Here is a 26,523-nt window from a genome sequence, read left to right as displayed (position 1 = left end):
TTGGCGTTTAGTGTATATGACTCCCAATGCCTCACCGAGTATGGCGCTGATTCAGGGTAAGGGAACACTAATAATATAAGACGTTGCTATCCAAACAAAACTACTGCCATATCCTTCAAACTTCTAAATGCCTATTCAAAACGGATGTAATTAATACTCTTATGGTAAACGACAAATGACGTCCACCATTGTCCTGATTTATGACGTTAACGTAGCACTATTCCCTCAGATAGTGAGGTGAGGTGAGGTGAAATTGGGTTTAACGTCGTGCTTGAGAATATTTCGCTCATATGACAACGTGCATGCGTGTGTGTGTGTATGTGCGGCTGCTTGTACTAGCCCAGACTGAAGCGGGTTTTATAGTGCTAGCTCACTGAGATACCATGCCGCAGTGAAGCATGAATACCCCACTCAGACACATTATACTGACTCCGAGCCGACCAGTCCTTGTTGTACCCATGAATGCCGAGCGCCAGGCAGGGACCAACAAGTACCATATTTTACTGTCTTTTGGTATGACGCGGTCGGGGATCGAACCCGCAACCTTTCGCTCTCCGGGCAGACGCTCTAACCACTACACCACGGAAGCGGTCTCCATCAGATAGTAACCACAGCAAAGTTGAAAGGAAATTCAACACGCACGTTGGAATGTAAAGAATTCGTCTTGACGTTTAGGTACGTGACGTGTACGTGATTCAACGTGTTCTTTCATGTGCACCAAAGGTAATGAGGACAAGAAGCATGTCGGACATACGGCCGAACTCTTATCAAATTTTGAACATTATTACTCGTGTTAGATACACAAAATACGCCAAGTACATCATTTGAATTTTATTTATTCCGAATACCTTTGATACCCTGATACATTTAAGCACCCAAACATCTTACAATTTAAACCTAAAGGGGAAAGAGAGTGGTTATCAATAATGACTTCATAAATGTCATAAATTATTGAGTCACATTTGGATGAAACTGCATTTAGGATTCATTACACGGAAACCGTCGATGTCATTACGTATCTTGCAAAAAATGATTTGTAGGATCGGTTTTGATTGTGCCGCTCCCGTTTGTTTAAATAAAGGAGCTTGGTGGCACCCATCAGAAACAAAGGCAAAGGCTAGTCAATTGTCAACGTAAGGATGTCGTTACCTGTTGTTTCACATCAGATTCAGCAACATGCACGCTCTGAAAACGGGTTTTGACCACAAAAGACCGTGGTTAACATTATCAGTATCCATTGCGCAGTCGGGAAATGCATCAACCGAATCAGGAAGTCCCCCGTAAGTCGCCCCCTGAGACTACCTTGGGTTGCAGACGAACGTGCCCCACCAATGACACCTGACAAACCATATGTAAAGGTAAGTCAATGTCACACAAACTCGAGCACACACTTTGGAGCATAATTGACTGTACCTCACAAATTGTAAAAACCTGACACAAAACCAGTTAGAGCGACTGAAGGTATGATGTAAATCCAGCTATGTTCAAGAGCACTGTAAGTCCCGACTGTCTTGTGTGGTGATCTATCTTCAGTAAACGGCGATCTGTTGTCAGTTTTTTATATTGTATTGTCTTGAATAGCATATATTTGCAAGTTGCATGCTAGTTGTATATCTGTGACATTTTAGTCGTTTTACTTTTAAATTTATCATCCAAAACTGTGTTCCACAGGAGATATCGCTTGTGTAAGATCATATGATATCTCCTAGGATATATCGTTTTGACAGTCGATTTTGTACAATGCCCTGACAATGCTATGACGTCATCAACTTGACGACGTCACACTGCTATGACATCACTGCACTGCAAGTCTAATGATAGTACAGTGTTGAGAGATGTACATTTTTTAATAAAAACTAATGAAGAATGATTTTTGATGATAAATAGAATCTCACCCTCGTGTCTACTGATATCAATTATATCAACACTCGTTGATAAAGGTAAAAAATATCCGCGGCAAGCCTTGTAACTTTATCAACTCGTGTTGATATAATTGATATCAGTAGACACTTGTGTGAGATTCTTTATGTATGTCTGATGGATATCATTGTCTGGAATATTACCCGACTTGGCGGATATGTTGACTATAAATCTCTCTTGTCAAACAGTCTCGTGGATACTTATTGTCAGTCTGAACCGTTATGCATTGAAAGGTGAATTGTTTGTTTGGCCATTACCAGTTGGTCTTCATCTTGATTAAATGAACTGAAATCCCCGTTGGCATGTACATGTATAAAGATCCAGGGTCCCGATCCACAATGCGTTCGTAGCGCTACGACATTCGTAAGCCTATGGTAAACTATAGAAGTACGACAGGTCGTAACGTTACGAATGCTTTGTGGATCGGGGCCCAGAAGATCAACGCGTTGCTAACGTGTTGCTTACGTGTTGGCAAAATATCCTATCTAAAAATATCACTAAGTCCAGCATTTTACATATTTTTTCTTTCATCCTTTGCAACAATTTTCTTCTTTATTAACATTTTGATCTGCTGCCACCACATTTAGTGACGAACGTACAATGGATCAAGGTAGGAAGCTTTGTAGCAACCCACTATGTAATAACAACGCACTTTGTAATAAAATTTTCTAAGTCCAAAAACATTTCGGACTTAGGCGATTTTATTACAAAGCGATTTGTTACTTTTGCCAAAGGCTGGTAAATGGCTGAAAATCAAAGTTGAAGATATTTCTTCCGGTGAGGACAATATGTGTTCTACACCCTTAATTAAGTGTAAACTTCAGCTTAAACCCGTTCCATCTTATGAACTGTTAATATTTCGGAGTTTTCTGATGGTATATTACAAACCGCGTTGAGTAGCGAAATGTAATAAGATTTTGCACATCTTAACGCACTATGTAATAAAATTTTCAGAGTCCAAAAACATTTCGGACCTAGGCGATTTTATTACAAAGCGAGATGGTACTTTGGAAATATGTGAAAAGTTGGTCCCCCTTGGATCGCCTTTTACGATCCTGCAAGTGCCATCCTACCCTGTAACGGCGTAATCCGCCTATTATGACAGGTACGACAAGTGGGGTTTGCCGTGGATCCATTCTATCCCGTAACCACTCGGGTATGTTGGTGGGTTTGTGTATTAGTACCTGTGTAGGCATTTGTGTTTCCGTGTTGAAGAATGGTGGCAATATATGTGTTGTGGCTCACCCGTAACGTTCCCTAAACCCATACTGCTATAATAGAACTTACTAGCTGGCAATGTTTTCCGTTAGTAAAAGCCTACCAACCGCGGCAAGGTCGAGAACTATGTGGCAGGTTTGTTTTTGGTTTTGTTTTGTTGTTGTTGTTTTTGCTTTTTGTTTTGTTTTGTATTTTTTTCTTCTTTTTTTTTTATTTCTTTTCATTTATTATTTTTTTATTTAATTGTTAAACAGGAAAACACGTGTGCCTAACACTAAGATATCACATGTCCAATAACTATATTGTTGAATCTAGTTTTAATGTGGTAAAGTTATGTGTGCATTGTTCACATTGATATCTTGTATTGCATGCTGAGCTTGGATATGAATATGTTATAATAGCAGCTACAGGTATGTTTTCAAGATAGGTGATAAAGGATCTGATTTAATGTTAAAAAGGGGCCGTGGGGTAGCCTAATGGTTAAAGCGTTGGCTCGTCACGCCGAAGACCCAGGTTCGAATCCCCACATGGGTACTATGTGTGAAGCCCATTTCTGCTGTCCCTGCCGTGATGTTGCTGGAATATTGCTGAAAGCGGCGTAAAAACCAAACTCAGTCAGTCAGTAATGTTAAAAACTTGGACGACATTAGGGACGGTCTGTTTATATAACATCTTCCTTCATTTTACTTCTCATATTCCTTCATTTTATTTCTTTCTTTGTTGCATTTAATGCCCTTTCCAATGGGTTTTAAGTTACGTAAAGACGATCCGATATCCTAACACTGTTCCTGGAATTCCTAACCAGTACTATACCATTCTTTCACACATAAACAAGAGGGGGAAAGCGAAAAATTATGTCTTTGTTTGTTGAATTTTACGGCGCACCGACACCGAAAAGGTCATATAGCCCCAATTGTGTTATATAAATGATCTTATCAATTGTTCGGAAAGAGACAAACCTTAAAATTATGTCACAGTATAGAACACAGATAATAACGTTTATCACAAACATATGAAAGTTGCAATACAAGCGTAATATTATATCTATGAATTTTAAATAGCACATATATACCTTTATTGGATTTTGCAACATCTAATCAAATATACTCGACTAAAGGTGGTGTTGTTGTTTTTATGCAACTTTGAAAGTTTTCAGCCAGTCATCGCCTTGTTTGGGCAGATATATTAACTTCATTTTCGAGAATATAAGAGATTTGTCTTTTGTCCAGACACAGCTTTCTCCTCAGCAGTCAGCATGGTGATGTGTTCTACTGTTTAAATACTTGGTGTTATTTGAAAATATGAAGAAGACGTCTAAAGTCAAGCTGAATAATTACCAAAATATGTTTTGCTTTTCAACAGTATGAGTGCGTGTTATGTGGAAGAAACCGAGTCAACGAAATTTAATGTACATGTTCATGTGTGAAAATTGTTTCAAGAATACAGAGTGTTTCAAATGTTAATTTACCTCAAAGTTCTCTACTGTTGCTGCCTTGCAACAAAACTAAGATCCCAAACACAAATTCCCATGAATGAACTCGTCTAGTCTGTTAGTAAGTTTCAGTGTCTCGAGTGAATGCAATCAGCGCCAATGAATTGCCGTTATTTCGTACCAGTCATGGTTAAGCTGGCGAAGTGTAAGCCATGCATGAATCCATGGTCTATTTGAACCAGAACAGATACTTCTGACATACATGACTAATCCACTTCCTCTGCCATATCTGACGTACAATCTACGTACACTTATATGTCCAGGAACGTGACCAATTACAGCGGGATTCAAGTGGATCATTGGGTATCCTATTGCTTCTACTGTATTTCTGAAGAAAGGGCACACTTGCCTCAATGTAAATACCATAAAAGGATACCTTTGAACAGTTGTCCTGATAATTCTATCTAGAACTAAATCAGGAAGAAAAGGGTAATCCTCCCCACTGTTTCCATTACCCGACTCCATTGAATCTAATTCATCTACTTGTCTTGCGCCGTTCGTATCTGCTCGATCGTGTGCACTGTCGCTGTTTGAATCTATACCTTCGTCGCCACCGTTTTCATCTGCATTTTGATATTGGTCTTTATCTTCGTCTGTGTTTTGCTCTGAGTCTCTTTCTTCATCAGGTTTTCGATCAGTGTTTCTTTCCTCGACAATATTTCGATCTGCAACTTTATATTTGTCCGTGTTTTGATCTGAGTCTCTGTCCTCATCTATATCTTGATCTGAGTCTCTATCCTCATCTGTATCTTGATCTGAGTCTCTGTCCTCATCTGTATCTTGATCTGAGTCTCTGTCCTCATCTGTATCTTGATCTGAGTCTCTGTCCTCATCTGTACTTTGATTTATGTCTCTATCATTATCTGTACCTGTGTCTCTGTCCTCATCTCTACATAAATCTATTTCTCTATTTACATCTGTATCTTGATCCGAGTCTCTGTCTTCATCTGTACTTTGATTTATGGCCCTATACTTATCTGTCCCTGAGTCTGTGTCCTCATCTGTACCTTGATCTATTTCACTGTCCTCATCTGTACTTTGATCTGTGTCTCTATCTCCATCTGTATCATGATCTGAGTCGCTGTTTTCCTCTGTATTCCGATCTATGTCTCTTTCTTCATCAGGTTTTCGATCAGTGTTTCTTTCCTCGACAATATTTCGATCTGCAACTTTATATTTGTCCGTGTTTTGATCTGAGTCTCTGTCCTCATCTATATCTTGATCTGAGTCTCTATCCTCATCTGTATCTTGATCTGAGTCTCTGTCCTCATCTGTATCTTGATCTGAGTCTCTGTCCTCATCTGTATCTTGATCTGAGTCTCTGTCCTCATCTGTACTTTGATTTATGTCTCTATCATTATCTGTACCTGTGTCTCTGTCCTCATCTCTACATAAATCTATTTCTCTATTTACATCTGTATCTTGATCCGAGTCTCTGTCTTCATCTGTACTTTGATTTATGGCCCTATACTTATCTGTCCCTGAGTCTGTGTCCTCATCTGTACCTTGATCTATTTCACTGTCCTCATCTGTACTTTGATCTGTGTCTCTATCTCCATCTGTATCATGATCTGAGTCGCTGTTTTCCTCTGTATTCCGATCTATGTCTCTATCTTCATCAGTTTTTCGAACCGAGTCTGAACTTCTATCTATGTTTACATCATCATCTGTATCGCTATCTATGTCTGTGTCTTCGTCTCTTTTTTGAGTTATGTCTCTATCTCCATATGAGCTTTGATCTGTGTCTCTATTTTCATCTGTAGCTAGCTCAGTTTCTCTATCTTCATCTGTATTTCCATCTGTATTTGCATCGTGATCAGTCTGCCTGTGTCTGTCTATATTTTCTCCAGCATTTCTTTTGCTATATCTTTCGATGTCACGATCACTGTACTCTCCTGCATGTGCGTCATCATCCCATTCTGTTTCTGATAATCCAACTCGTTGTCCGAGGCTATCTCTCAAATATTCTCTATCCTCATTGTTGTCTGTGTACCTTGCTTCTCCACAGCTGCTCTCTATGTGTTTCCTCGTGCCATCAATTTCACAACTGGCTTCAGATTCACTGGACAACGTTTGTAGAACAAATGTTCAGTGTAGCTTCAACTTGAACAAATTACGAAAGTACGCCAGAATTAACAAAAATGTAAACTTTTGACAAAATGCATATTTTCTGAGCCAAGTTCATTCGATTGAAGTGATGTTCAAAAAGGAGGTTGCCTATGACATACGTTTTTGACTCGAAAATTTTATGTTCATGTTATAGAACGGACTCAACCATCGATTTAAACTAAACAGCAAACAACGTTCAGTGTAGGCTGCATTAAGAAAATGTAAACATTCGACATCAGGTATAATTACTTACCCTAAGTAAAGTCTTTTCAGACGAGCTGTTACACAAAGACCTTGCTTATGTCATACGTTTTATGTAGCAGAGACGTTTTTCATGTTTTTAATAAGTCAGTTTGGTTTGTGTGTATAGAACTATTTTACAATTATTGAATATAAAATGGTGTTATAGTGTTTTATTGTTTGCAAGTAAAATAAGAATTAAAATATTATATAAGTCATTAAAAGGTCACCTAAAATATTGAAGGTTGGTGGTAGTGTTCTAAAGTTTGTGGTTTTATGCATATGTCAATCATATTGATATTTGGTTTGTATTTGTCAAGTATTTCAAATGAATTTCATTCATCTGAAACGTTCTTATTATGTTTAGGATTCACAAAATATGCTGGATCTAAAGTATGGTCTCATTCTGGATTATTGTTTATCACATGACTCTAATTCCTAGCTTTTAATTGGCTAATTTCAAATTCCCATAATTCCCAAGCACCAATCAGAGCACCCTTGTAATAACACTTTAGCACAGCACAGCACCCAGGCAACAACAAGCAGAGAGAAATTGACATGTAACGAAGACAAAAATAAGCGATCCAATAAAGATAAACACTTGTATGGTCCAAGTATGGTTCGGGTCATTTTATGGTCGGGTTATATAGATGATCTTACCAATTGTTCGGTAAGAGGTAAGCTCTAAATGAGATGAACACATCTCAAAGTTTACCTCAAAGTTCTCTACTGTTGCTGCCTTGCAACAAAACTAAGATCCCAAACACAAATTCCCATGAATGAACTCGTCTAGTCTGTTAGTAAGTTTCAGTGTCTCGAGTGAATGCAATCAGCGCCAATGAATTGCCGTTATTTCGTACCAGTCATGGTTAAGCTGGCGAAGTGTAAGCCATGCATGAATCCATGGTCTATTTGAACCAGAACAGATACTTCTGACATACATGACTAATCCACTTCCTCTGCCATATCTGACGTACAATCTACGTACACTTATATGTCCAGGAACGTGACCAATTACAGCGGGATTCAAGTGGATCATTGGGTATCCTATTGCTTCTACTGTATTTCTGAAGAAAGGGCACACTTGCCTCAATGTAAATACCATAAAAGGATACCTTTGAACAGTTGTCCTGATAATTCTATCTAGAACTAAATCAGGAAGAAAAGGGTAATCCTCCCCACTGTTTCCATTACCCGACTCCATTGAATCTAATTCATCTACTTGTCTTGCGCCGTTCGTATCTGCTCGATCGTGTGTGCACTGTCGCTGTTTGAATCTATACCTTCGTCGCCACCGTTTTCATCTGCATTTTGATATTGGTCTTTATCTTCGTCTGTGTTTTGCTCTGAGTCTCTTTCTTCATCAGGTTTTCGATCAGTGTTTCTTTCCTCGACAATATTTCGATCTGCAACTTTATATTTGTCCGTGTTTTGATCTGAGTCTCTGTCCTCATCTATATCTTGATCTGAGTCTCTATCCTCATCTGTATCTTGATCTGAGTCTCTGTCCTCATCTGTATCTTGATCTGAGTCTCTGTCCTCATCTGTATCTTGATCTGAGTCTCTGTCCTCATCTGTACTTTGATTTATGTCTCTATCATTATCTGTACTGTGTCTCTGTCCTCATCTCTACATAAATCTATTTCTCTATTTACATCTGTATCTTGATCCGAGTCTCTGTCTTCATCTGTACTTTGATTTATGGCCCTATACTTATCTGTCCCTGAGTCTGTGTCCTCATCTGTACCTTGATCTATTTCACTGTCCTCATCTGTACTTTGATCTGTGTCTCTATCTCCATCTGTATCATGATCTGAGTCGCTGTTTTCCTCTGTATTCCGATCTATGTCTCTATCTTCATCAGTTTTTCGAACCGAGTCTGAACTTCTATCTATGTTTACATCATCATCTGTATCGCTATCTATGTCTGTGTCTTCGTCTCTTTTTTGAGTTATGTCTCTATCTCCATATGAGCTTTGATCTGTGTCTCTATTTTCATCTGTAGCTAGCTCAGTTTCTCTATCTTCATCTGTATTTCCATCTGTATTTGCATCGTGATCAGTCTGCCTGTGTCTGTCTATATTTTCTCCAGCATTTCTTTTGCTATATCTTTCGATGTCACGATCACTGTACTCACCTGCATGTGCGTCATCATCCCATTCTGTTTCTGATAATCCAACTCGTTGTCCGAGGCTATCTCTCAAATATTCTCTATCCTCATTGTTGTCTGTGTACCTTGCTTCTCCACAGCTGCTCTCTATGTGTTTCCTCGTGCCATCAATTTCACAACTGGCTTCAGATTCACTGGACAACGTTTGTAGAACAAATGTTCAGTGTAGCTTCAACTTGAACAAATTACGAAAGTACGCCAGAATTAACAAAAATGTAAACTTTTGACAAAATGCATATTTTCTGAGCCAAGTTCATTCGATTGAAGTGATGTTCAAAAAGGAGGTTGCCTATGACATACGTTTTTGACTCGAACATTTTATGTTCATGTTATAGAACGGACTCAACCATCGATTTAAACTAAACAGCAAACAACGTTCAGTGTAGGCTGCATTAAGAAAATGTAAACATTCGACATCAGGTATAATTACTTACCCTAAGTAAAGTCTTTTCAGACGAGCTGTTACACAAAGACCTTGCTTATGTCATACGTTTTATGTAGCAGAGACGTTTTTCATGTTTTTAATAAGTCAGTTTGGTTTGTGTGTATAGAACTATTTTACAATTATTGAATATAAAATGTGTTATAGTGTTTTATTGTTTGCAAGTAAAATAAGAATTAAAATATTATATAAGTCATTAAAAGGTCACTAAAAATATTGAAGGTTGGTGGTAGTGTTCTAAAGTTTGTGGTTTTATGCATATGTCAATCATATTGATATTTGGTTGTATTTGTCAAGTATTTCAAATGAATTTCATTCATCTGAAACGTTCTTATTATGTTTAGGATTCACAAAATATGCTGGATCTAAAGTATGGTCTCATTCTGGATTATTGTTTATCACATGACTCTAATTCCTAGCTTTTAATTGGCTAATTTCAAATTCCCATAATTCCCAAGCACCAATCAGAGCACCCTTGTAATAACACTTTAGCACAGCACAGCACCCAGGCAACAACAAGCAGAGAGAAATTGACATGTAACGAAGACAAAAATAAGCGATCCAATAAAGATAAACACTTGTATGGTCCAAGTATGGTTCGGGTCATTTTATGGTCGGGTTATATAGATGATCTTACCAATTGTTCGGTAAGAGGTAAGCTCTAAATGAGATGAACACATCTCAAAGTTTACCTCAAAGTTCTCTACTGTTGCTGCCTTGCAACAAAACTAAGATCCCAAACACAAATTCCCATGAATGAACTCGTCTAGTCTGTTAGTAAGTTTCAGTGTCTCGAGTGAATGCAATCAGCGCCAATGAATTGCCGTTATTTCGTACCAGTCATGGTTAAGCTGGCGAAGTGTAAGCCATGCATGAATCCATGGTCTATTTGAACCAGAACAGATACTTCTGACATACATGACTAATCCACTTCCTCTGCCATATCTGACGTACAATCACATTACACTTATATGTCCAGGAACGTGACCAATTACAGCGGGATTCAAGTGGATCATTGGGTATCCTATTGCTTCTACTGTATTTCTGAAGAAAGGGCACACTTGCCTCAATGTAAATACCATAAAGGATACCTTTGAACAGTTGTCCTGATAATTCTATCTAGAACTAAATCAGGAAGAAAAAGGGTAATCCTCCCCACTGTTTCCATTACCCGACTCCATTGAATCTAATTCATCTACTTGTCTTGCGCCGTTCGTATCTGCTCGATCGTGCACTGTCGCTGTTTGAATCTATACCTTCGTCGCCACCGTTTTCATCTGCATTTTGATATTGGTCTTTATCTTCGTCTGTGTTTTGCTCTGAGTCTCTTTCTTCATCAGGTTTTCGATCAGTGTTTCTTTCCTCGACAATATTTCGATCTGCAACTTTATATTTGTCCGTGTTTTGATCTGAGTCTCTGTCCTCATCTATATATCTTGATCTGAGTCTCTATCCTCATCTGTATCTTGATCTGAGTCTCTGTCCTCATCTGTATCTTGATCTGAGTCTCTGTCCTCATCTGTATCTTGATCTGAGTCTCTGTCCTCATCTGTACTTTGATTTATGTCTCTATCATTATCTGTACCTGTGTCTCTGTCCTCATCTCTACATAAATCTATTTCTCTATTTACATCTGTATCTTGATCCGAGTCTCTGTCTTCATCTGTACTTTGATTTATGGCCCTATACTTATCTGTCCCTGAGTCTGTGTCCTCATCTGTACCTTGATCTATTTCACTGTCCTCATCTGTACTTTGATCTGTGTCTCTATCTCCATCTGTATCATGATCTGAGTCGCTGTTTTTCCTCTGTATTCCGATCTATGTCTCTATCTTCATCAGTTTTCGAACCGAGTCTGAACTTCTATCTATGTTTACATCATCATCTGTATCGCTATCTATGTCTGTGTCTTCGTCTCTTTTTTGAGTTATGTCTCTATCTCCATATGAGCTTTGATCTGTGTCTCTATTTTCATCTGTAGCTAGCTCAGTTTCTCTATCTTCATCTGTATTTCCATCTGTATTTGCATCGTGATCAGTCTGCCTGTGTCTGTCTATATTTTCTCCAGCATTTCTTTTGCTATATCTTTCGATGTCACGATCACTGTACTCACCTGCATGTGCGTCATCATCCCATTCTGTTTCTGATAATCCAACTCGTTGTCCATGGGGCTATCTCTCAAATATTCTCTATCCTCATTGTTGTCTGTGTACCTTGCTTCTCCACAGCTGCTCTCTATGTGTTTCCTCGTGCCATCAATTTCACAACTGGCTTCAGATTCACTGGACAACGTTTGTAGAACAAATGTTCAGTGTAGCTTCAACTTGAACAAATTACGAAAGTACGCCAGAATTAACAAAAATGTAAACTTTTGACAAAATGCATATTTTCTGAGCCAAGTTCATTCGATTGAAGTGATGTTCAAAAAGGAGGTTGCCTATGACATACGTTTTTGACTCGAAAATTTTATGTTCATGTTATAGAACGGACTCAACCATCGATTTAAACTAAACAGCAAACAACGTTCAGTGTAGGCTGCATTAAGAAAATGTAAACATTCGACATCAGGTATAATTACTTACCCTAAGTAAAGTCTTTTCAGACGAGCTGTTACACAAAGACCTTGCTTATGTCATACGTTTTATGTAGCAGAGACGTTTTTCATGTTTTTAATAAGTCAGTTTGGTTTGTGTGTATAGAACTATTTTACAATTATTGAATATAAAATGGTGTTATAGTGTTTTATTGTTTGCAAGTAAAATAAGAATTAAAATATTATATAAGTCATTAAAAGGTCACTAAAAATATTGAAGGTTGGTGGTAGTGTTCTAAAGTTTGTGGTTTTATGCATATGTCAATCATATTGATATTTGGTTGTATTTGTCAAGTATTTCAAATGAATTTCATTCATCTGAAACGTTCTTATTATGTTTAGGATTCACAAAATATGCTGGATCTAAAGTATGGTCTCATTCTGGATTATTGTTTATCACATGACTCTAATTCCTAGCTTTTAAATGGCTAATTTCAAATTCCCATAATTCCCAAGCACCAATCAGAGCACCCTTGTAATAACACTTTAGCACAGCACAGCACCCAGGCAACAACAAGCAGAGAGAAATTGACATGTAACGAAGACAAAAATAAGCGATCCAATAAAGATAAACACTTGTATGGTCCAAGTATGGTTCGGGTCATTTTATGGTCGGGTTATATAGATGATCTTACCAATTGTTCGGTAAGAGGTAAGCTCTAAATGAGATGAACACATCTCGTTAGTGAGTGAGTGAATGAGTTTAATTTTACGCCGCACTCAGTAATATTCCAGCTATATGGCGGAAAACATCTAGAATTCTTCAAGTACTGTATATTAAATAACTAGATACATTTAATGGGAAGGGCATAAGTTAATAGCGGTGCAAAAACAGTCGCTAGGGACCCAAAGACGTTTTGGCACTATAAAACCAGCTTCAGTCAGGGCTAGTACAAGCAACCGCACCTTCACATACACACGCATGCACGTCGTCATATGATTGAAATATTCTACAGAGCGACGTTAAACCCAATTTCACCTCGCCTCACTACAATTTCTACCACTTAGACTACCACTACGGCCACCACTAAGACCACCGCGACTTCTGCCACGACTACAGTCCGCTTGGCTCAAAAGCGGACCGATGAATTGCAATCTAACTCGAAAACTAATAAACAGAACATACTCAATGAAACGCTGATCATAATCAAAACATCATACCAACAGCCATGTGTTCGAGAAGCACGTTCACAGACGTTATTTATTCATTAACCAGTGCCGTGCCGTCTCCATCCGTTCTCGAACACCTGGCTGTCCCTTTCTCTGCAGTCCTCCCTCGTAACAAATAGTGAACTGTGTCAATATTTTAATGATAGATTGTTAAACAACTTTTTTATTTTTAGGACATAAATTCTGCAAACAAATCACAGAGTTGGTATGATGTTTTGATTATGATCAGCGTTTCCTTGAGTATTTTATTAATTCATCGGTCCGCTTTTGAGCCTAACGGACTATACCAAAGACCACCGTGACTACAACCACCACTACAACATCCACTTCCATTTCGACTACCACTTCGACTACCACTACGACTATGTACCAGCTTATCGTAAGGCTCTCATAATATTTCGCTGTTCAGGCCATCAGTTAATGATACAGTCCGGAAGAAAATCTGGTCTGACAAGAAATTCTAGATTATGTCCATTTTGTGTTATACCTGTAATTGAGACAGAATATCACATGTGTTTGGAATGTCCTTTTTACTATAATCTCAGACGTACAATTTTGCCTGAGTTCTATCGTACTCATCCTTCTTATGATAAACTCGTATTACTTTGCACATCACACGATTTAGGTATTTTAAATCGTTTAGCGAGTTTCTGTTCCTTGCATCCAAACAACGCAACAATTACCTTAACAAATCTTGTACAACCCATTAAGTGTATGTTTATTGACCTTGTACAGTGTTGTGATGCTCCAGATTTCCACTTTCATGATATGACTCATGTAACTGTATAATTGGCCTGTGGCCCCTTAATGGAATAAAACAATTATTACTAGACCGATTACGACTACCAGAAAACACCTAAAGGAATATCTTCTTAAGGGTGACGTTTGGCACTTTGTAAGTTTTATTACATAATGCGTTAAGATGTGCAAAATCTTATTACATTTCGCTACTCAACCCGGTATGTAATACCAACGCGGTTTGTAATAAACCATCAGAAAACTCCCGAAATATTAACAGTTCATATGATGGAACGGGTTTAAGCTGAAGTTTACACTTAATTAAGGGTGTAGAACACATATTGTCCTCACCGGTAGAAATATCTTCAACTTTGATTTTCAGTCATTTTCAAGCCTTAGGCAAATGTACCAAGTCGCTTTGTAATAAAATCGCCTAAGTCCGAAATGTTTTTGGACTCTGAAAATTTTATTACATAGTGCGTCGTTATTACATAGTGGGTTGCTACTGGTGTAACGCAGTTTGTAATAACCCGTTATGTAATAAAATCGCCTAAGTCCGAAATGTTTTTGGACTCTGAAAATTTTATTACAAAGTGCGTTGTTATTACATAGTGGGTTGCTACAAAGCTTAGCCTTTATTTGGTCGCGGTGGACAGCTGCCTACAAAGCTGAAAAAATCAAACGTTTTGATCATATCATTGAAGTTATTTTATTAGACTGATAACAAACATTTCCTTAGAGTATTTGAAACTCCACTTGACATTAATCTCTCTTGTCACAACTAGTTTTAGTATGACAAAAGGCCTCCCGAAAGAAATGTACACTAATGCACAAAGAAAATACTTAATAAGTTGGGGTGTTTTCATCAGAAAAGATGAGTTTTGGGGCACAAGTCCATCTCCAAACATTATATCATAATGATCAGGCCTAGTTCATTTAAATGTTTTGGGGGAAAGTAGAAAATGAGGTTATTCCTTGAGACAGGGATTTGGCGTAAGACATACATTTTTTACTTTATTTTTGTTAACTTTTGAAATCCTGTAGAAAAGGGCCATGGACATATGCTCAAGAATGAAAGCGAATTATGTTATTATTCTGAAACGTGGTTTGGCAGATGTTATGTTTTTCTTTTCTTTTTTTCTTTTTTCTTTTTTTTTCTTTTTTTTTGGTAAAAAGCAAATCCTATTTCCCAGAGATAATCATTACAAGTCTGATTATAACACTACCATTTCACGGTACGCTAATGACTGAGCAAGATGGTTTGCGTCACACTAGACCCTCATTTGTACCTTTCAGGTGAAAATGTACTTGATTTTTTACAGCACAGCGTGGATGGGGATGTGCTTGCTAGAAATAACGTTAAAGACCTACTGCTACTCTGAGGAAAGTGTTCCCCGGTCAAAAGTACGATCACATAACGCTTCCTACGCGTTATGGAGTCTGTCTCAGTCTTCTAGAAACTGCTGACAGACTGGTTTATAGGCGCGATGCAAACAGCGGCAGCAAGGACAAATGCTTCGTGTAACAAATATGAAAGGACTCAGGGCTTGTGTTCGAAGACGAATGCTGTCATACTCTCAAGTCACGTTGCAGATTAAAGCAACCTGAGAGTGTTTGCATGCTATTGCACCACAGGGTTGCTTGGCAGCTCTGTGACTGATTGTGCTCTGTGGCGACACGGAAACCACGGACACCAGAACTAACTAGCAGTGTAATTATAACAGTTCTTGGCAAAGGGACAACAGTTAAAAGCCTTGCTTCAATTCTACATTGAATGACATCGGGCGTCTTGTATTTCTGTCTTATGATAGGTGAACTTATGCATCAGGGCATGGAGTCATCCCACAGAAGACATCTTTACCTTGTCAGCTTGCTGACGGGGCTAACCTCTTTGGTTATGTGGACAAGGCGTCCGACTTCGGATGAGAAGGTCCGTAGTTCGAATCCCAGCACAGGACTCGGAAACTTTATGGCAGCTACACTTGAGTACAGTGATGCTGTGTTCTAGTGGTGTAATGTGAATATTACAATATTGATATATGCTCAGCAGCAAAAGAAACGTCAGTACGAATTCAAAAATTATACAGGCCCTGTAATCAAATCATTACAGAAATGGACATAATAAGCGGATCAAAAACATGTTTTCGTGTACAATGTCTTGACACATCAATGAATAACTCAGCCTAATTTCAAGACATTAGGTAAACGTTTGCAGTCCATTCAAACTCTTGACTTCAGTATCTAGTGTGACCACCACGAGCGGCAATAACTGCAGCACAGCGTCTATGCATGGAGTGCACCAATCGATTGATGAAGGCCATTGACACCTTGAACCACATTCTGAGAAAGGGCTGGCGCAATAAATCGGCTGTGTTCGGCCTTGGTATGACATTATTCAGTCTCCTCTGAATTTCATCCCAAAGATGTTCAATTGGGTTTAAATCAGGACTAAGGGCTGGCCACTACATAGTGTTGACACACATGTGCTGTAGGAAGTCCCGTTTAGCTCTGGCAGTATAGGCCCGGGCGTTATCATGCTGGAAAATGTTGTTCCGGTGACGTGCGAAATGTGGTATGACGTGGGGGTCCGAGAGCTTGGTCGATGTAGCGCACCGCTGTGGTGCCGCCTCCTCTCCCTGGACCAAGGTTCTGGAACATCAAAGGATCCACTCTCTGGTTCAGGCCTATTCCAACTCCATACCATGATGCTTGCACCTACCCATGAGTCTCTTTCCATAACACATTGGTCTGAGTAACGCTGGCCACGTCGTCGCCATATTCTTGTTCTGCCATCTGCAGTTGATACGCAGTACCGACTTTCATCTGTGAACAGAACAGTTCTCCATTACATGTATCGCCTGTTTTGGTGTTGTAGGGCAAACTGTATACGTTAACGCCGATGACGACGGGTGAGGATAGGTCCACGGTAAGGTCTACAGCAATGGAGGTTACCGCTGATAAGATGTCGGCGTACTGTATCAGTACTGATTGGTCTTCCGTGTGTTCCCACTGTCTGGCGTGCTGTTTCGGATGCCTGCATGAAGGGATTATGTACATGCTGTCGCACAACATGGAGGTGTTGTCGTGTTGGGTTCACCCTTGGTCTGCTAGTACGGGGGCGATCATTTGTGGTGTTGGTGGCCCGGAAACGTTGCTGCAGCCTGTAGATGGTCCGAACGTTGACCTGGAAGTGATTGGCAACGGCTTGTGCAGTGTGGCCAGCTTCATGTCTTCCTAGCGCCTGGTTCCTCTGTGCTGTCGTGAGAAGAGACATCCTGCTGACGTTGTAATGTGAATGTTTCAACCAGGTTTGGGGTGCATTTTATAGTGATGGTCCTTGTGAACAGCCCGTGCAGCATGAGTTGCATGAAAAACATCGAGAACACCGTACCATCTCCGAGATCAGGTTGCGTTTTTTAGACCATTTCCTGGGTTCCATTCTGAGTTTGGGAAGGAATGTCTTTGCTCAGGTAAAGTTGGAGATGTTGTCAAAAATATACAATCAAAACATTAAATGAGTTTACAGTTATTCGTTTGTGCGATGGAAAATTCCAAACTGACGTTTCTTTTGCTGCTTAGTATATTTAAAAGACAACAATTACAGTACGGATTATAAGCCAGCAGTCACAGTATTGATTATAAGAAAACAGTCACTGTTCGTAATGTGAGAGAACAGGCACAGTATATACCATAAGACAACTCAGTAGAGAAACAGATATCCGTATAATGTATAAAATTATAGTGTTGATTTGTTGATTACAGTGCTGATTATAAGACATAAGTCACAATACCGGCTATAAGGCAACAGTTAACAGTAATGATTTTATGACGACAGCTAGACTACTGATTGTAACACAATCTAGTTTTGATGATAACACAACAGTTACAGTATTGATCATATGACAATATAGATTATAGTACAATAGTTACAGTATTAATTATAAGGCAGCGATTGCAATATAGACTATAACACAACGGTTGCAATATAGACTATAACACAATAGTTACAGTATTGATTATAATACAATTACAGTATTGATTATATGACAATGGCTGCAATATAGACTATAATACAATTGTTACAGTATAGGTTAGTAGGCAGCGGTTGCAGTACTGCTCATTAGACAACAGTTAAAGTATTGAGTATAAGACAACAGTAACGGTATTGATCATAACACAACGGTTGCAATATAGACTATAAGACAACAGTTTCAGTATTGATTATAATACAGTTACAGTATTGATTAGAATACAGTTACAGTATTGATCATATGACAACAGTTTCAGTATTGATTATAATACAGTTACAGTATTGATCATATGACAACGGTTTCAGTATTGATTATAATACAGTTACAGTATTGATTACATGACTACAGTTACAGTATTGATTATAATACAGTTACAGTACTGATTATAATACAGTTACAGTATTGATCATATGACAACAGTCTCAGTATTGGTTATAATACAGTTACAGTATTGATCATATGACAACGGTTTCAGTATTGATTATAATACAGTTACAGTATTGATCATATGACAACAGATTCAGTATTGATTAAAATACAGTTACAGTATTGATTATATAACAACAGTTACAGTATTGATTATAATACAGTTACAGTATTGATTATAATACAGTTACAGTATTGATTATATGACAACAGTTTCACTATTGATCATATGACAACGGTTTCAGTATTGATTATAATACAGTTACAGTATTGATCATTGACAACAGTTACAGTATTGATTATAATAGTTACAGTATTGATCATATGACAACAGTTACAGTATTGATTATAATACAGTTACAGTATTGATAATATGACAACAGTTTACAGTATTGATTATAATACAGTTACAGTATTGATCATATGACAACAGTTTCAGTATTGATTATAATACAGTTACAGTATTGATCATATGACAACAGTTTCAGTATTGATTATAATACAGTTACAGTATTGATCATATGACAACAGTATTGATTCAGTATTGATGATACGAAAAAAAGTTACATTTATTATTGATCATATGACAAAAGTTTCAGTATTGATTAGAATACAGTAACAGTATTGATCATATAACAACAGATTCGGTATTGATTATAATACAATTACAGTATTGATTATATGACAACAGTTTCAGTATTGATTATAAGACAGTTGTTACAATACCGACAGCGAAAGACTAGAAAACCTCCTACATAATCCATTAGGTGTGTCGCTGTGTTCCATAATATGATACGTGTATGAGAACAGAAAAACGAGTTAATGAGAATGTAGAGCATATATCAACGCGATAACCACGTTTTATAAATGCGCATGGCCTAATTAAAACTACACGTCTGATATATTATACCACCCGTGCCATGTACATGTGACAATTGATTGACAAATACTCACCGAAAGTGGGAAAAGGTCGGATAGGATTAATTTAGAAGAAAAGACTTTATGAAAATGTTACGAAATCGGGCAGGTTTTATGGAAGACGTATAACATACAACGCAAAGAGCTATCAACGTGGGAATCAGATGTCGAAGCGAAGTTGTATAATGTAAAAAATAAAAGATGGAATTTATGTTCGAGAACTTACCAGATATCAGGCATCGAAAACGGATCAGGTAATTTGAGGATTCACGTTTTTCAAAATGGCCTACTTTGCTGTGAAACATGATAACCCTCCAAAAGAGGGAACTGACCAATCACAACCTAATACTCACTGAAACGTACGTTCTTTCTCAAAACTGTGGTGCTGTTTTCCTCATCGCTTTCGATCATAATATCAGTTTTGTGTCTATCCTAGCCCTAATGCTATAAATTATATCATTCCTATTGATTAAGATCAATGGTTTACAACAGAAAGGGTTCGGGTGCTCCTCAAGTAAAATCAGGATGGCAAGCCTCATCAGCTCAGCTACCCTTTACACGCAAAACAGACAGCGAGTTGGGACTGTCCCAGAAAGCGCACAGCTTGAATCATTTCGGTCTCCACAACCCTACATCATTCGGCATAAACCTGAGGGTCAGCAGAACTGTGTCCCCTGTGAAGAACCCAGACACTCTCCTGATCTGCGCCAAGAGATCAGGAGGTACCAAACCAAGGTCATCGGGAACAATGGGGAGCCTGACAACGATGTACTTGGAATGCAAACAATACACTATTAATGGTATGATTATTCTCACTGTTATCCTGTAATGAAGTTAAGGTGTGTTTGGAAAATGCCAGTTGAATCGGGGACCAGTTACATGTCGTTTTGAGAGCCAGGCGTGGGAGGAAAGTCTGGGGTATCACAGGTCGTAAAAGGTTATCACGTTTTTAGTATCAGGAAACCAGATACATACGAGCCAACCCAATCCAACCTCAAAGCAGTAAAGGATTTATGTGTTGTCGTCCTTTAAAATGGTAATTTATATGTGGGCCACAACACATTCATCCCATTCAGCGCATAAGCTATCATAAGAAGCCAGCATAGATCAGTTCTTGGTATAATCTAAACACATATGTTGACAAATATATTGCTCAAGGCATATTTCTTCCAAAACGTGTATGGAGAAGAAGTGTAAATGCTACTGTACATAGTTATGAAGAACACGTTTGGCGATCACAAACTCTCTATCGTTCAAACATATTATTTCACGCAACAACTCATACTACACTCTCCTATCATACTCTCTGGCAACTGGCATATAAACACCCTAATTATAAATCTTCCTTGCAATATCGTGTCAAAATATTATCAAGAGGTAAAATCTCAAAACAGCGTGCTCTTTGTAATAAACATACATTCGACTATGATTTCCATATGCTTCTCCGCTGTGAAAACTTAATACAACAACGAAATGAATTCTTTGCATACTTAAGTGATAAACTTGATGTTGCAACTTAGGTAATATTGAAATGCAAGATGAACGAAATGTGATGTTATCTCTCTCTCTCTCTTTCCCGTTGATTACAGAGGTCATTTATCATTTCCAGATTGACTACAGAGGTCAATCATGAGTTCCAGGTTGACGATAGAGGACATTGATCAGTTCTGCTCTAGAACTATATGTGTATATACTACTGAATGTAGCAAGGTCGTAAGCTATTAAAGCCAGTGAGTTAACAAAGGGTAATGGGTATTGTTTGCATCAAGACCTACTGTCTTGGTACCAGTACCACTGTCTTCCTATCAAGACCTACTGTCTCTGTACCAGTACCATTGTCTTCCTATCAAGACCTACTGTGTCTCTGTACCAGTAACATTGTCTTCCTATCAAGATCTGCTGTCTCTGTACCAGTACCATTGTCTTCCTATCAAGACCTGCTGTCTCTGTACCAGTACCATTGTCTTCCTATCAAGACCTACTGTTTCTGTACCAGTACCATTGTCTTCCTATCAAGACCTACTGTTTCTGTACCAGTACCATTGTCTTCCTATCAAGACCTACTGTTTCTGTACCAGTGCCATTGTCTTCCTATCAAGACCTACTGTCTCTGTACCAGTACCATTGTCTTCCTATCAAGACCTACTGTCTCTGTATCAGTACCATTGTCTTCCTATCAAGACCTACTGTTTCTGTACCAGTACCATTGTCTTCCTATCAAGACCTACTGTTTCTGTACCAGTACCCTTGTCTTCCTATCAAGACCTACTGTCTCTGTACCAGTACCATTGTCTTCCTATCAAGACCTACTGTTTCTGTACCAGTATCATTGTCTTCCTATCAAGACCTGCTGTTTCTGCACCAGTACCCTTGTCTTCCTATCAAGACCTACTGTTTCTGTACCAGTACCATTGTCTTCCTATCAAGACCTACTGTTTCTGTACCAGTACCCTTGTTTTCCTATCAAGACCTACTGTCTCTGTACCAGTACCATTGTCTTCCTATCAAGACCTGCTGTTTCTGCACCAGTACCCTTGTCTTCCTATCAAGACCTAGTGTCTCTGTATCATTACCATTGTCTTCCTATCAAGACCTACTGTCTCTGTACCAGTACCATTGTCTTCCTATCAAGACCTTCTGTCGCTGTACCAGTACCATTGTCTTCCTATCAAGACCTACTGTTTCTGCACCAGTACCCTTGTCTTCCTATCAAGACCTACTGTCTCTGTATCAGTACCATTGTCTTCCTATCAAGACCTACTGTCTCTGTATCAGTACCATTGTCTTCCTATCAAGACCTGCTGTTTCTGTACCAGTACCATTGTCTTCCTATCAAGACCTGCTGTTTCTGTACCAGTACCATTGTCTTCCTATCAAGACCTACTGTCTCTGTATCAGTACCCTTGTCTTCCTATCAAGACCTACTGTCTCTGTATCAGTACCATTGTCTTCCTATCAAGACCTGCTGTGTCTGTATCAGTATCATTGTCTTCCTATCAAGACCTACTGTCTCTGTACCAGTACCATTGTCTTCCTATCAAGACCTGCTGTTTCTGTACCAGTACCATTGTCTTCCTATCAGGACCTACTGTCTCTGTACCAGTACCACTGTCTTCCTATCAAGACCTACTGTCTCTGTACCAGTACCCTTGTCTTCCTATCAAGACCTGCTGTTTCTGTGTCAGTACCCTTGTCTTTGAATTATGACCGTGGGTTATCCAAATGCACAGAATCTGGCAAGGAATCTGCATTAGAAAGCAGCATTCTACGGTATATATACATATACTGTAAGACGGACTGCAACTTTTGTCTTATAACTAATATTGTAACTGTTGTTTCATAATCAATACTGTACATGGGCTGTTATATTACGAGACCACCTCCGTGGTGTAGTGGTTAGAGCGTCCGCCCGGAGAGCGGAAGGTCGCGGGTTCGATCCCCGACCGCGTCATACCAGAAGACGTTAAAATATGGTACTTGTTGGTCCCTGCCTGGCGCTCGGCATTAATGGGTACAACAAGGACTGGTTGGCTCGGAGTCAGTATAATGTGTCTGAGTGGGGTATTCATGCTTCACTGCGGCATGGTATCTCAGTGTGCTAGCACTATCAAACCAGCTTCAGTCTGGGCTAGTACAAGCAGCCGCACATACACATACACACGCATGCACGTCGTCATATGAGCGAAATATTCTCAAGCACGACGTTAAACCAAATTTCACCTCACCTCACCTCTTATATTACGAACAACAAATGTTTTATAGTAAATACTGCGGTTGTTCTATCACAATACGAACTGTAATTGTAGTCTTATATGCAGTACTGTACCTGTTGTCTTATATTCAATACTGTAGCTGTTGCCTAACAACCAGTACAGGAACTACCGTTCTACACCTAATGGTGTAGCTGTTGTTTTATAATCAATACTGTAACTCTTGTCTCATAATTAACGCTGACTGTACTTTTATAACACGAACTGTAACCATTGTCTTAAAATGAGTACTGTAACTTTTGTCTTAAAATTAGGCCTGCAAATGTTGTGTTACAACACTAAGTGCAAATGTTGTCGTGTAATCTTTACTGTAACTATTGTCTTAAAATAAGTTCTGTAACTTTTGTCTTAAAATTAGTCATGCAAATGTTGTGTTACAACACTAAGTGTAAATGTTGTCGTGTAATCTTTACTGTAACTATTGTCTTAAAATAAGTACTGTAACTTTTGTCTTAAAATTAGTCCATTCAAATGTTGTGTTACAACACTAAGTGCAAATGTTGTCGTGTAATCTGTACCGTAACTATTGTCTTATGATTAGCACTGTAACTCGTAACTGTAACTTTTGTCTATTATAATTATTACTACATAGAGTTCATTTCCAGCTCATGCCTCGAAACAGTTTGACTTCACTCGTCAGTGCATATCACAATGTTGCATGTTTCGGGTGACGATACGGGTAGTCAGAAACTAAATCCGTACGTCACACGTGCGGCAAAGAAGGATGAGCAGCCTGACTGTAATCACGCTCAACTCGCATTTACCAAAAAATATAACAAGCCTATTTCGAGATCGATGTTTCATTCAACAAAGTAGACTCGTCATACATATCAAATTCGATTTGCATTCTATGGTTATGCATAGATGTACTTCAGTGATATAATCGAATTATACTTATTTCCCATTCATCTGCCATTGGGGTCCCAATGAAGGTGGTGAAACCGACAATTCGTGACTTTCAATTTGGTTCATTGTTTAATGCTGGACGTAGAGAACTGACGCCAGTTAAACATAGTTGGCGAGATATTTGGAAATATGTATTGCACAAACTGAACGCTCCTGATCATGCAAAAAATGACAAATTGTGTCTGACTGATTTTGGGCTCCAAAACATCACATGTGTGTGGAATACTATTTGATGTTGATGTCCAGCAAACAAGCTATAGATCACGCTTGTGTTTTCTGTTGGTGCCTATCCCTTCGATTGAAGATATCAGCAGACACAGTGTGCTGATGTGACCGCTGATGAGCACTCTAATGTTCTCATTTTTACTCTTCCAAAATGTTACGTACAAGGTATGGAGCAAGGTCACCTAACAATGTTGATTTATACTTAAAATGCCATTAGTGAAAGTAATCCTTAATTCATTCTCGCTGACTAACATGTCGCGAAGCCCATGAGCGTAGCATGTCTCGAAACCCGATGATCAGATGCACCATCGTCTCGTAAGATAGTTGCTTAATTGTAAAGGTTCTGTAGTATCTTTCTGACGGAAAACATAGAAAATCCACTCGTTTCATAACAACCGTAATGCGAATTAATGGATTTAGTTGATCCTACCGCAGAACAAGTAGATTGTATTTGCAATTCCGTTTATATGGAACCTGTCAGAATTCTGTGGTAGAGATATCTGTTTACCCTACGTTTTGCTTTTGTCTGGGGCGGGGGCAAAAATAAGCAGTGCTGTTGCGTTAGAGGCGGACAGTACAATCAGTTCATATCTATCACAAGCATTGCAGATCACCACTGCCAACGATCGTATATGCATAACCAGGATACCAGTTTACACATATACACGAACAATAACACAAATCTGAGCACAGATAAGTGCATATATGCTACATGATGTACACCAATAGTCGACGAATCAGTTTTAAATATCAAGTCTTGGAAGAGTGTATTGCAAAACGAAACGGATCAGGATAAAACGAAACAAATTGACATTTGCTTAAGTGGTCCTTTTCAAGCTAAAATATTTCTTCATACAGTTATCACTGATATCGAATTCATTCATGCTTGAAAAGTATTTTAAAGTGCATTTTAGAACGGTATAGAATCTATATGTTAAAGTATGTTTGCTAGTTATTTTTACAACCGTTTTCAGTTCGATTCCCTGCATTGTATTTCCCTGTTACTACATGTTGTATCTGTTTTCAGCCAGTGTTAATTCTTTGTGAGTTTCAATCTGTTTTATTTATCTTGTGTCTTTCTAGCATTCAAGATTTGAATAGGTCATTACTGACGATCTTCACCATGTTTGTTCAGAAAGCATTCTTTTCATCTTTTTGTATTTGGTTGATTAAATTTTGAAGATGTACTTACGAGATGATTTGATTTGACAAAAATACTCACAGAATGGCTATCTCTTGACACCCCTGGATTGAATAAACTTCCGTTACTGTTCACTGTCCATGGCTGTCAAAATAGTTGTTCTCAGTCAAATTACATGACCCCCGATCTGTAATTGTGTTCACAAGTATAGGTATTATACTGGAATAAAGCCTGCTGGCACAACCACATTCCCGACGGAACCACCTGTAATTGTGACTGAACGCTGCTGACTTTACAATGACATATAGCAATTATGACCTTTTCCTGTATATTGACATTTTGTTAGTACGTGGTTGACTATTATAAAGTTAGTAATGTTTCTTGTACCCTCCCTGATGGACATATAACATTTAAGATTTTCAGATCTGTGCTTATGATTTTGAGAGTTAAATGATTTTAACAGACGAGAGAAGTCATAAAGAAAGTATTAAAGCTCGTATGCTATGTTAAAAGTTAATCATCTCTTGATTAATCGTGTGTCTTGAAATCCTGAATCACTAAAAAAACTAAGCTTTCCATGAATCCAACCAACGTGCTGTCGGTATTGTATTTTTTATTTATTTGACTGATTAACTTAATTGAGCAAGTTGTCCTAGATTTCAAGCATTAAATTCCTCTCTGGAAAACCTTGCCAGCCGTCTGTGCAATGCCTCAGCAACCTTCTATAGCAAATGATGAATTTGTTCAAGCTTTGACATAACACATGCATGTGGACCAGCCATTAAGATGGATTCAATCTAGTTTGCATTAATATTCTAAACAGTATTCCCTTGTGAGCAAACATTTCAAGGGTTATGATAATCACACTCTCGGTGATAAGCTATTCAAACCTTGATAACTAGCAAACACAATGAAATACAACACGATGAAACACAAAAACGCAAACAGGTTGAAAAACAGGGACGTACAACTGATTTTAACAGGGAAATACGACATGCTGCAACACACGGAAAT

The 26,523-nt window shown here is 38.5% G+C and overlaps 1 protein-coding gene across 1 annotated transcript in view; it reads right to left on the bottom strand.

Moving 5' to 3' along the window:
• Positions 1-26,523, bottom strand: part of LOC124268561 (serine-aspartate repeat-containing protein F-like) — a 142,039-nt gene that overhangs the window by 108,269 nt on the left and 7,247 nt on the right. The window contains exons 2-9 of the mRNA XM_046703553.1: positions 11,705-11,873; positions 11,177-11,399; positions 10,848-10,970; positions 9,584-9,608; positions 8,693-9,283; positions 5,998-6,692; positions 5,500-5,793; positions 5,007-5,295 (exon numbers count right to left, since the gene is read on the bottom strand). Coding sequence (XP_046559509.1) covers positions 5,007-5,295; positions 5,500-5,793; positions 5,998-6,692; positions 8,693-9,283; positions 9,584-9,608; positions 10,848-10,970; positions 11,177-11,399; positions 11,705-11,873 — 2,409 coding nt within the window. The remainder of the gene's footprint in view (positions 1-5,006; positions 5,296-5,499; positions 5,794-5,997; positions 6,693-8,692; positions 9,284-9,583; positions 9,609-10,847; positions 10,971-11,176; positions 11,400-11,704; positions 11,874-26,523) is intronic.

The sequence above is a fragment of the Haliotis rubra genome, unplaced genomic scaffold (assembly GCF_003918875.1).
Source record: "Haliotis rubra isolate DU_JTF1 unplaced genomic scaffold, ASM391887v1 Scf139, whole genome shotgun sequence".
NCBI classification, from domain to species: domain Eukaryota; kingdom Metazoa; phylum Mollusca; class Gastropoda; order Lepetellida; family Haliotidae; genus Haliotis; species Haliotis rubra.
This window is presented reverse-complemented; position numbering and strand designations above follow the sequence as displayed.